The 12,500-nt window shown below is 46.6% G+C and overlaps 1 protein-coding gene across 1 annotated transcript in view; it reads left to right on the top strand.

The window, feature by feature from the left end:
• The window catches only part of LOC143287325 (uncharacterized), a 22,568-nt gene that overhangs the window by 641 nt on the left and 9,427 nt on the right, over window positions 1-12,500 (top strand). The window contains exons 2-3 of the mRNA XM_076595283.1: window positions 2,090-2,437; window positions 11,329-11,558. Of these exons, the coding sequence (XP_076451398.1) occupies window positions 2,090-2,437; window positions 11,329-11,558 (578 nt within the window). The remainder of the gene's footprint in view (window positions 1-2,089; window positions 2,438-11,328; window positions 11,559-12,500) is intronic.

Here is a 12,500-nt window from a genome sequence, read left to right as displayed (position 1 = left end):
TACAGCAACAACAAACAACAACTATTACAACAATTATCAAAACGACAAAAATTCCCACTAATTAGCGTTCATGCAGCTAATATTCATAGTATGGGGAAAACAATTAGATAAAATAACTGCTGGTATCAGATGGAGGAATTCTATGCTGAAAAAAACTTAAATAAGAATCACTCGGATTAGAATTCCCTATATTTCAAAATGTAGGTTCGTCTTCAAGGACTCAGTTTCTGAAGACGAGCCTATGGTTTGAACAGAAGACACACCAAAGTGATTCAGTACCTAAGACGAACATATGGTTTGGTTTGAAGCGTAGACATTTATCAAAGTGAGGTTCAGTTTCAGTTTGATTCTCGAGGACGTGTCACTGCGTTTGGACAAGCCCATATACGCTACACCACATCTGTTAGGCAAATGTCCGACAGCAATACAACCCAACGCGCTTGCCAGGCCTTGAGTGCATGTGTGTACATTTGCGTACCTATTTGAGTGGATTTCTTTCACATAGACTATAAATAATTAAACGAACGAGCGATGTTCTTTGTCATCATTAACGTAAATACCAATGCCGGCCTCACAAAATGGGTAATTACAGGTAATTTGTTACATAGTTATCCACATTTTGTTTGATCAGGTTTTGGATTTATTCACCTTTTGCTTGATCATTGACGAGGTTTTGCAGCCTGTACCAGTCAGATCTTTTCCCGATAGCCGTGACATATCTCTCTCTGGGCTTTGAAGAGTTTAATTTGACTGATTGAAAGGCAGGGTGCTCTGCGGAAGGGAGGTCTACGAAAAATCATCTGGTCTGAAATATAAAACTGACTGACTGCCAAGGCTGGCATGTCGCTGGACACATTAACAGACATTTTTCCTTTTATTTTGTGCTTTTTCTACAGAAATGTCGATTTCTGATTAATACTAACAATCATCATTATGATAGGAATGATAATAATCCAAATAATGATAATAATAATATCATTTATTTTCAGTCTAATATCATCATCTTAGATGAACAGACTATAAATAAATAAAACGAACTTTCTTTCACATAACTTTGCCAGAGGATAACACTTTTGTTGCCACTGATTACGTTTTCAATGCGCCACGTGCGTGCGTGCTGCATACAGGACCACGGGTTTGGTTGTTTTTTTATCCCATCCGAGTGACTAGACGCTCAGTTTGATTTTCCAGTCAAACTTGAGAAACAGGGAGAGAGCGGGAGGGTTCTAAGCCAAACCCTCAAGGAGGTAGTCTAGGTAAGTCTTCTTTTACAACCTACAGCTGTTGATGTTGTTTTAGGGTCAAACTTTCTCCATTTATTGTACATGGTTTCATGTGTCGGGAAGGTGTTTCACATGTTTCGTAGGAGGAAGGTGGCAAAATGGTTAAGACGCTCATCTGCCAAAACAGAGAGTCCGAGAGGGTGTGGGTTCGAATCCCGCTCTCGCCCTTTCTGCCAAGTTTGACTGAAAAATCAAACTGAGCATCTGGTCATTTGGATAAGGCGATAAATCGATGTCCCGTGTGCAGCACGCAAACTTGGGCGCACTGAAGACGGACCCATGCCGATGAGAGTATTGTCCCCTGGCAAAAATTCCGAAGAAGAAATCCACTCTTGACAGGTACACAAACATTTACGCATGCACTCAAGGCCTGACAAAGCGCGTTCGTTTTGGATTATGGTGCTGGTCAGGCATCTGCTTAGCAGATGTGGTGAAGCTGTATATGGATTTGTCCGAACGCAGTGACACCTCCTTGAGAAACTGAAACTGAAGCTCACTTTGATCAGAAATGTCTACGGTTGTAGCCATACCTTCTTCTTCTTCTTCTTCTTCTTCTTCTTCTTCGTTCGTGGGCTGCGACTCTCACGTTCACTCGTATGTACACGAGTGGGCTGTATGACGGTTTTTACCCCGCCATGTAGGCAGCCATACTCCGTTTTCGGGGGTATAACCGTACGTCCGTCTTCAGGTACTGATTCACTTAGATAAAAGTGTCTACTGCTCAAACCAAAGGCTCGTCTTCAGACACTGAGTCCTCGAAGACGAACCTTATGTTCCGTGACCGGGGTGTGTTCTGTCCTCCTTAGTTCTGCAGCTGCTTCCAGAGGACGCCATGGCCTACACCTGCAGCTCACCTTCAAGCTCCAGCTCCAGCTCCAGCTCCAGCTCGGGAGGTTGGTGGAAGGAGCCCAACTGGAACGACGACAGCTGCCAAAGTTACTACGAGTGCCAGGACTACTCCGGTTCTCTGGAGCACTGCTCCCATGGCTACCAGTTCCACTACGAACACAAGGAATGCATGAAGGACGAGGATGTGTTCTGCAAGTGGCAGAGGGAGTACTATTCGTCACATTCTTCTTCTTCTTCGTCGTCGTCGTCGTCATGGTCGTCATCATCTTCTTCGTCGTCTTGGTCTTCGTCATCGTCCAGTCACGGTATGTTTGAGGTTGCAGATTTTTTGTCTGTTGCTTTTGTTGTTGTTGCTGTTTTGTTTTTGTTTTTTGTTGTTGCGTTTGTTGTTGCTGCTGTTTTTTGGGTTGTTTTTTTCTGTTGTTGTTTTTTGTTGCTGTTTTGTTGTTTTTGATTGTTTTGTTTTGTTTTGGGGGTTTTTTATTTTTATTTTTGGTGTGTTTGTTGTTGTTGTTGTTTTTGTTAATTTTGTTTTGTTTTGTTTTTTGGGGTTTTTTTTTATTTTTTTGGTGTGTTTGTTGTTGTTGTTGTTGTTTTTTGCTGTTGTTTTTTATGTTACATAGACATATATTTAAAGATTATAGGTTAAAGGTCCCACAGCTTTTTACGGCTGTCGATGCAGTGAACTCATACCCACAGTATCTTGGGCTCGGCATAGGGAGGCAGCGAATTCATGTCCACAGTATCTTGGGCTCGGCATAGGAAGGCAGTGAATTCATGTCCACAGCATCTTGGGCTCGGCATAGGAAGGCAGTGAATTCATGTCCACAGCATCTTGGGCTCGGCATAGGAAGGCAGTGAATTCATACCCACAGTATCTTGGGCTCGGCATAGGAAGGCAGTGAATTCATACCCACAGTATCTGGGGCTCGGCATAGGAAGGCAGTGAATTCATGTCCACAGCATCTTGGGCTCGGCATAGGAAGGCAGTGAATTCATACCCACAGTATCTTGGGCTCGGCATAGGAAGGCAGTGAATTCATATCCACAGTATCTTGGGCTCGGCATAGGAAGGCAGTGAATTCATACCCACAGTATCTTGGGCTCGGCATAGGAAGGCAGTGAATTCATATCCACAGTATCTGGGGCTCGGCATAGGAAGGCAGTGAATTCATATCCACGGTATCTTGGACTCGGCATAGGAAGGCAGTGAATTCATATCCACGGTATCTTGGGCTCGGCATAGGAAGGCAGTGAATTCATGTCCACAGCACCTTGGGCTCGGCAAGGAAGTGAGTGAATTCATGTCCACAGCATCTTGGGCTCGGCATAGGAAGGCAGTGAATTCATGTCCACAGCATCTTGGGCTCGGCATAGGAAGGCAGGGAATTCATATCCACAGTATCTTGGGCTCGGCATAGGAAGGCAGTGAACTCATATCCACAGTATCCGGGGCTCGGCATAGGAAGGCAGTAAACTCATATCCACAGTATCCGGGGCTCGGCATAGGAAGGCAGTGAATTCATGTCCACAGCACCTTGGGCTCGGCATAGGAAGGCAGTGAATTCATACCCACAGTATCTTGGGCTCGGCATAGGAAGGCAGTGAATTCATGTCCACAGCACCTTGGGCTCGGCATAGGAAGGCAGTGAATTCATGTCCACAGCATCTTGGGCTCGGCATAGGAAGGCAGTGAATTCATGTCCACAGCATCTTGGGCTCGGCATAGGAAGGCAGTGAATTCATACCCACAGTATCTTGGGCTCGGCATAGGAAGGCAGTGAATTCATACCCACAGTATCCGGGGCTCGGCATAGGAAGGCAGTAAACTCATATCCACAGTATCCGGGGCTCGGCATAGGAAGGCAGTAAACTCATATCCACAGTATCCGGGGCTCGGCATAGGAAGGCAGTGAATTCATGTCCACAGCACCTTGGGCTCGGCATAGGAAGGCAGTGAATTCATGTCCACAGCACCTTGGGCTCGGCAAGGAAGTGAGTGAATTCATACCCACAGTATCTTGGGCTAGGCATAGGAAGGCAGTGAATTCATACCCACAGTATCTGGGGCTCGGCATAGGAAGGCAGTGAACTCATGTCCACAGCATCTTGGGCTCGGCCGGCATAGGCAGTAGGGGCCCAGTCCTCTCCTTCAGATATTTCAACCTTTCCCCAACAGAGTCCGGGTAACCAGTTCACACCGGGGTGGACGTGAGGACAATCGGAGTGAAGTGTCTTTTCCCCGGGACACAACACTGACCAGGTCGACACGGGGGGATCGAACCCTGACCACTAGACCAGAAGTCTAACGCCTCAACCATTCTGCCAAAGTGCCTTCAGAAACATACATGTACATACGTGGTTCAGTTCGTTCAGTCATTTATCGTTTTAACCTAATCATCGACACTACAGGACCAGAAGAACGATGAGGTTAAATGTTGTACAATTATTCTGTCGGCCTGACTTGGGCACACGAGAAAGGTACCATTCACTAAACATACAATGACCACAAAAATCAAAGAAGATACACACTCGCGCACACACACACACACACACACACACACACACACACACACACCCCTCGCCCCCCTCCACACACACACACACACACACACACACACACACACACACACACACACACACAATACACACGTCTTTGTAGCTTTTAAAAACTAATAAGCAAATACCCAAATAAGTAAATAAGCAAGTAAATAAACAAATAACGACAAAAACAACTCTCTCACAAACACCCAACTCCCCACACACATACACACGTCATTGTAGCTTTTAAAAACGAATTGATAAATAAACAAATAAGTGAGTAAATAAATAGATAAATAAATAAATAATATAATATAAAATGAAAATTAGAAAATAGATGAATAAATAAATAGATAACACCAACACCCCTGACCAGGCCCCTCCAGCAAGTCGTGTGACGAGGAGCACGGCCGGGAGCCGGACTACGAGGCAGAGCACTGCCAGACGTACTATGAGTGTCAGCATCACCACGGCTCTCTGAGGCACTGTCCACACGGCCACCAGTTTGACTGGCACCAGAAGCAGTGCTACCACGACAAGGACGTCCACTGCCAGGAACAGCGACACAGCGGCAGCAGCAGCAGCAGCAGCAGCAGTAGCTCTCACAACAGCGTGAGTATCCGTATACAGTGATGGCCTAGAGGTAACGCGTCCACCTAGGAAGCGAGAGAATCTGAGCGCACTGGTTCGAATCACGGCTTAGTCGCCAGTATTTTCTCCTCCCCCTCCACTAGACCTTGAGTAGTGGTCTTGACACTAATCATTTGGATGAGACGATAAACCGAGGTCCCGCATGAAGCGTACACTTAGCGCACGTAAAAGAACCCACGGCAACAAAAAGGTTGTCCCCGGCAAAATTCTGTAGAAAAACCCACTTTGATAGGAAAGCAAATACGCAGGAAAAAATACAAACAAACAAAAAAATGGGTGGTGCTCTCAGTGTAGCGATGCGCTCTCCCAGGGGAGAGCAGCCCGAATTTCACACAGAGAAGTCTGTTGTAAAAAAAAAAAGTAAAAAAAAAAAAGAGTAATACAGTACAGTACAATGTATGTTTGTATGTATGATAGTCTGTCCGCTATGACCACTAGAACAACAGAGGAGGCGCCTGCTGTCCTGACTGACTGAGCTAAATAATTTATTTTGATTCCACCCATTCTCTCGGCCAGCAGGGTTTTAGGACAGGTCCAGAAAGGTCAATTTGCTTGCTTTAAAATCGTTTCCCTGATAAGTTTACTACTGATTTTTTTTTTTTTTTTTTTTTTTTTTTAACAGTGTTTTTCTTCTTCTTTTTTCTCGAAATTCTACAGGTAATTTTTCTCACTGAGGTAAGAAGTGCCAGATACACATAGCATCACTTCTGGCGTTGGGTGGGGGATGAAAGGACACAGGTCAACAATAAGCGTACAAAAAAATAATAATAATAAAATAAAAATATAATAATAATAAATTAAATTAAATTAAATTAATAAATAAATAATAATAATAATCTTAAAAAATAAAATAAAATAAATAAATAAACAAATAAATAATAACAATAATAATAATAATAATAATAATAATAAAATTTAAAAAATTTAAAAAACACAGGAAAACAAAGGCTCTGGTGTGTGGCATGGTAGATTATCTTTATTTCCTATTGCTAACTTCTTCATTTTCTTTGCTATTGATCACTTTTCATTTTGAATTCATAGTAAAGAGGGGGGGAGAGAGAGAAAAAAACGGAATTTGATTATAGTGGAGAGTGTCTTGCCCAACTTACATCCCCACTCTCTCGGCCAAGAGGGGTTTTTTTTTTAGAACAATCGGCGTTGGGATGGTTCCCAAAGGCCAGCCAGCCCCCAAGGCTGCAGCGCTAAGAGCCAGTGCAATCTTACCTCCTAGTTTGAGAGTCACAGTCCTTCACAAATAGACTAAGTCTGACTATTCAGCCATCTGCGCATTCACAGATAGATTCATGAGCATCCTCCCCTCCACCCCACCACCACCCTCCCCCCATCCCCCAGCAGGATGACAACGATGGTCATCATCGATCTCGATGGACACACACCAAGTCTGACTATGACCATCAAAACAACAGAGAAGGCATCTGCTGTCCTGGCTATCTGACCTAGTATTCAATTAAAGGAGACAGCGTCTTGCCCAAGTTACATCCCCACTCTCTCGGCCAAGAGGGTTTTAGGACAGTCGGCGTTGGGATGGTTCCCAAAGGCCAACCAGCCCCCAAGGCGGCAGAAGAAAGATCCAGTGCAATTTTGCCTCCTAGTTTAAGAGTCATGATCCTAATACTACCGAACTGTAAAACACGCAAACAAAATAATTTCAAACAAACAAGGCATAGGAGCATCAATTGCAGGCACAGAAACATTAATTAGATTCATTAAAAACATCAGTCACATCAGAAAAAAGTAGCATCTTTTGCAGTTGAACAAAACATCTCAACCCGAATACAAACTAAAAAATAAAATACCAGAAAAAAAAAAACACTCGCAGAGACTAACGACGTAACAAAAAAAAAAAAAACATAGTCCAACAAATAAAGTCAAAATAAGGTCCTTGGAAAAAAAAAAAAAGAAAGAAAGAAAGAAAGAACAAAATTAACCCCACCACCCCACCACCCCTGAGCTACACAATAATTGTGTATCGCTTCAGAGGTGTCGTGCAGCGACCCTATCATTTGACCGGGGACAGGCGGAGATCAAAAATGGAGAGCCGAGGAGAGGCGGGTGGGTGGGATGGGGGGGGGGGGGGGGAGAGAGAGAGAGGTGGGGGGAAGGAGGTGGTGGTGAGGGTTAGTTAGTGAACGAGTGGACCGGACAATAGCCGTGTGTGTGCTGCCATGGGCGAAGTGGTCAACAGTGGACGCTTTACACGGGTGGTCAAGCTCTGTTCGTGTTTCAGTGAGCTCAATAAATAATTACAGAGATGGGGCAAGGAAGGGCGGAGCTTTAGGCAGGGGTCCAGTCTCTGGAGTGTGGTACGTAGTGTATGTAACACCCTACGGACACTGGCGAAGCCAAGCGTGTTCTGCTATACGTACCGTGACCAGTGAACAGTAGTGGTAGGTATGTCCCTTCTGGGCTCGTTCTGCGTGACTGCCCTCATGGTGGGATGGATAGGGAAGGTGGTGGGAAAGGAGAGAGAGAGATAGAGGGAGAATGCGGTGGGTAGGGTAGTGGTGGTGGGGGTGAGGCAGTGCAGGTGGGAGAGGTGGGGGGTTGGGGTGGGGAGGAGGTCAGGGGGTAGGAGGGGGTCAAGGGGGGAGGAGGAGGAGGAAAGGGAGGGATAGAGGGAGGGAGGGACGGTTACATTGGGTTCTGCTGGCGTCTCTCCGTCTCGGGTTGGGTTTTTTGCTTCTTTTTTTTTCCGAGTCTGTCTATCTGTCTGTCTCTGTCTCTGTCTCTCTGCCGTCTCTGTCTCTGCTCCGTCTCTCTCTCTCTCTCTCTCTCTCTCTCTCTCTCTCTCTCTGAGAGGAGCTATGGCCTATTTTGAATTTTTTTTTTTAATATATATTTGCATTCTCTCCTCCTCCTCCTCCACCACCACCACCACCACCTCCTCCTCCTTTCTGTAAGGGATTTGAGCTGGGCAAGAAGCAAAAGAGAGTAAGGGGTGGATGATGGATCAGATGGTCAGTCGGTGCTCAAACTCAGGTCGTAACACAGAGAACACAGGGGAAAATATCGAGAGAGAGAATATAGAAGTTCTTTCGTTTCCATCTCACACACTGGACCCAACCCAGCAGAAGCTGGAGAGTGTACGGTGGAGTGATGTGTGTGTGTGTGTGTGTGTGTGTGTGTGTGTGTGTGTGTGTGTGTGTGTGTGTTTGTGTGTGTGTGTGTGTGTGTGTGTGTGTGTGTGTGTGTGTGTGTGTGTGTGTGAAAAGTAAGACAATTGAATTTTCGTTTTTGTCACATGCGTGTGTATTCTTCTTCTTCTTCTTCTTCTTCTTCTTCTTCTTCTTTTGCTGGGTTCCGTTGCGTTTTGTTCCTGTTCTAGTTCACATCGATGTCATTATCACATCCATCCTCTTCAACACGACCTTTGTTTTGAACAGCACTGTCAAAGCAAGATACAAACTTTTTTCTTTGTTTTACTCAGGGTCATGGAAGCAGTCACACTGGTAAGGTTTTGTTTTCTTTCTTTCTTCTTTCTTCTTCTTTCTTCTTCTTCTCCTCCTTCTTCTTCTTCTTCTTCTTCTTCTTCTTCTTCTTCTTCTTCTTCTTGTAATCACCTTCCTCCCCCTCCTCCCCCTGCTCCTCCTCCTCCTCCCCCTGCTCCTCTTCCTCCTCCTCCCCCTGCTCCTCCTCTTCCTCCTCCTCCCCCTGCTCCTCCTCCTCTTCCTCCTCCTCCCCCTGCTCCTCCTCCTCCTCCTCCCCCTGCTCCTCCTCTTCCTCTTCCTCCTCCTCCCCCTGCTCCTCCTCTTCCTCCTCCTCCCCCTCCTCCTCCTCTTCCTCCTCCTTCCCCTGCTCCTCCTCTTCCTCCTCCTCCTCCTCCTCCTCCCCCTGCTCCTCCTCCTCCTCCTCCTCCTCCTCCCCCTGCTCCTCCTCTTCCTCCTCCTCCCCCTCCTCCTCCTCCTCCTCCTCCCCCTGCTCCTCCTCTTCCTCCTCCTCCCCCTGCTCCTCCTCTTCCTCCTCCTCCCCCTGCTCCTCCTCCTCCTCCTCCCCCTGCTCCTCCTCTTCCTCCTCCTCCCCCTCCTCCTCCTCCTCCTCCTCCCCCTGCTCCTCCTCTTCCTCCTCCTCCTCCCCCTGCTCCTCCTCTTCCTCCTCCTTCCCCTGCTCCTCCTCCTCTTCCTCCCCCGATTCTTCACCACTATCTTCTTCTTCTTCTTCTTCTTCTTCTTGTCATTCTCTTTCTATATCATTTTTTTTCTTCATTTCTTCTTCGTTCCATCTGTTGACTACCTCATCTATGATCTTCAAACCCATCTTCTCCACTTCTGATTCCTCATCCCCCCCTTCACCACTTTCTATCCCCTCCTCATTGTTTCTCTGTCTCTGTCTCTCTGTCTTTCTGTGTGTCTCTGTCTCTGTCTCTATCTCTGTCTCTCTCTCTCTGTCTCTCTCTCTCTGTCTCTGTCTCTGTCTCTCTCTATCTCTGCCTCTTTCTCTGTCTCTCTCTCTCTCTCTCTCTCTCTCTCTCTCTCTCTCTGTCCATGTCTCTGTCGCTGTCTCTCTCTGTCTCTGTCTCTCTCTGTCTCTGTCTCTGTCTCTACCTCTCTGTCTCTGTCTCTGTCTCTCTCTGTCTCTGCCTCTATCTCTGTCTCTGTCTCTATCTCTGTCTCTATCTCTGTCTCTGTCAAACACACACACACACACACACACTCTCACACTCACACACACACACACACACACACACACACACACACACACACACACACACACACTCGTGCCCACCTCTCCACACGCATACGCACGTCAATGTATCTTCAAGAATATGATAATGAGATAGATATATTAGAAAAAAAATGACACAACAACAACGACAACAACAACAACAACAACAACAACAATATATATATTTTTTTTTTTTTTTTTTTTTTTTTTTTTTTTTTTTGCTGCCCCATCATCTGCACCGTTTCAGTGGCATTACTCCCACGCCGCTCATTTAGATTCCCCCGTACACGGCCACACCCGGGTTCGTCCGTCGCAGTTCCAGCGTCGGCAGTCCACAGGGAACCATCGATGTTAGGTCGCCTGGAGGCCACACACCAGAGGAGACCCTGCACTGCTGCTGAGTCACTTCGGTGGTGTTCAGTGGTGCCTGTTCTGTTTTAACGTACCTAGGACACCACCTACTAAGCCCCCTACTAACGACAATAATGGCTTAGTCGCGGAGCCAGACTGAGTGAGCGTCTCTCCCAGAGTGGAGACCGCCACCACGTCCCTCAAACAACAGCCCCCCATGAATCTGCCGACACTGACGACATTGACAGGACTCCCCCCAAGCACGGAAGTGGAGGGGCATCGAAACTGAGGTCACCATGAGAGCAGGGCATGAAAGGCCACAGACTTTGAGACTATTTTGTTTTTATATTGATGACGATGAAGGAGGAGGAGGATGACGATGATGATGACGATATTGCTATGGAGGTCCATTTTGGTTTGGGACTGCGTGACAAGGCTGTACTCTACGCTTCCTGTCATAATGATATCCCGGCGTTAACCAGGCCCGAGAGATACAGACACTTGCAGTGTTGGTCAGGTAATTAGAGCAACACACCCAAAGACGCATCCTTGAAGTGGATGACACTCGATTGTGTGGTCCCAGTCTCCCCATTTAAGCCCACAGCACACTGAACTCTGGGTAGGAGCCGGCCACGGGCCGAAAAACCCACCTCCGCTGGGATTCGAACCCGCGTCCTCCCAGCCGTCAGTCCGCGACGCTAACCACTTCGCCACGGCGGCTGGTTACAACAACAACAATAATAATAATAATAATAATAATAATAATAACGACAACACCAATGGCGGCAACAACAACAACATTAATGATGATGATGATGATGATGATGATAATAATAACAACACCAATGGTGGCACCAACAACAACAGCATTAATAATAATAATAATAATAATAATAACACTGCTACTACTACTACTACTACTACAACCACTAAGAATGCTAACACCACCACCACCAACACCCCTGACCAGGCCCCTCCAGCAAGTCGTGTCACGAGGAGCACGGCCGGGAGCCGGACTACGAGGCAGAGCACTGCCAGACGTACTATGAGTGTCAGCATCACCACGGCTCCCTGAGGCACTGTCCACACGGCCACCAGTTTGACTGGCACCACAAGCAGTGCTACCACGACAAGGACGTCCACTGCCAGGAACAGCGACACAGCCACCACGACTATGATGACTACCACGGCCATTCTCACGTGAGTGGGTGGTGGAAGTAGTGATAGGGTTTTTGGTAGTGGTGGTTGGTGGTGGTGGTTGTAGGATTTTTGGTTGGTGGTGGTGGTTGTAGGATTTTTGGTAGTGGTGGTTGGTTCTGTTGGTTGTAGGATTTTTGGTAGTGGTGGTTGGTGGTGGTGGTGGTAGGATTTTTGGTGGTGGTGGTTGGTGGTGGTGGTTGTAGGATTTTTGGTAGTGGTGGTTGGTGGTGGTGGTGGTTGTAAGATTTTTGGTAGTGGTGGTTGGTGGTGGTGGTGGTTGTAGGATTTTTGGTAGTGGTGGTTGGTGGTGGTGGTGGTTGTAGGATTTTTGGTAGTGGTGGTTGGTGGTGGTGGTTGTAGGATTTTTGGTAGTGGTGGTTGGTGGTGGTGGTTGTAGGATTTTTGGTAGTGGTGGTTGGTGGTGGTGGTGGTTGTAGGATTTTTGGTAGTGGTGGTTGGTGGTGGTGGTTGTAGGATTTTTGGTAGTGGTGGTTGTAGGATTTTTGGTAGTGGTGGTGGTAGGAATTTTGGTAGTGGTGGTTGTAGGATTTTTGTTAGTGGTGGTTGGTGGTGGTGGTTGTAAGATTTGTTGGTAGTGGTGGTTGTAGGATTTTTGGTAGTGGTGGTTGGTTGTGGTGGTTGTATGATTTTTGGTAGTGGTGGTTGGTGGTGGTGGTTGTAGGATTTTTGGTAGTGGTGGTTGTAGGATTTTTGGTAGTGGTGGTTGGTGGTGGTGGTTGTAGGATTTTTGGTAGTGGTGGTTGGTGGTGGTGGTGGTAGGATTTTTGGTAGTGGTGGTTGGTGGTGGTGGTTGTAGGATTTTTGGTAGTGGTGGTTGGTGGTGGTGGTTGTAAGATTTTTGGTAGTGGTGGTTGGTTGTGGTGGTTGTATGATTTTTGGTAGTGGTGGTTGGTGGTGGTGGTTGTATGATTTTTGGTAGTG

The sequence above is a fragment of the Babylonia areolata genome, chromosome 11 (genome assembly GCF_041734735.1).
Source record: "Babylonia areolata isolate BAREFJ2019XMU chromosome 11, ASM4173473v1, whole genome shotgun sequence".
Taxonomy (NCBI): Eukaryota; Metazoa; Mollusca; class Gastropoda; order Neogastropoda; family Buccinidae; genus Babylonia; species Babylonia areolata.
This window is presented reverse-complemented; position numbering and strand designations above follow the sequence as displayed.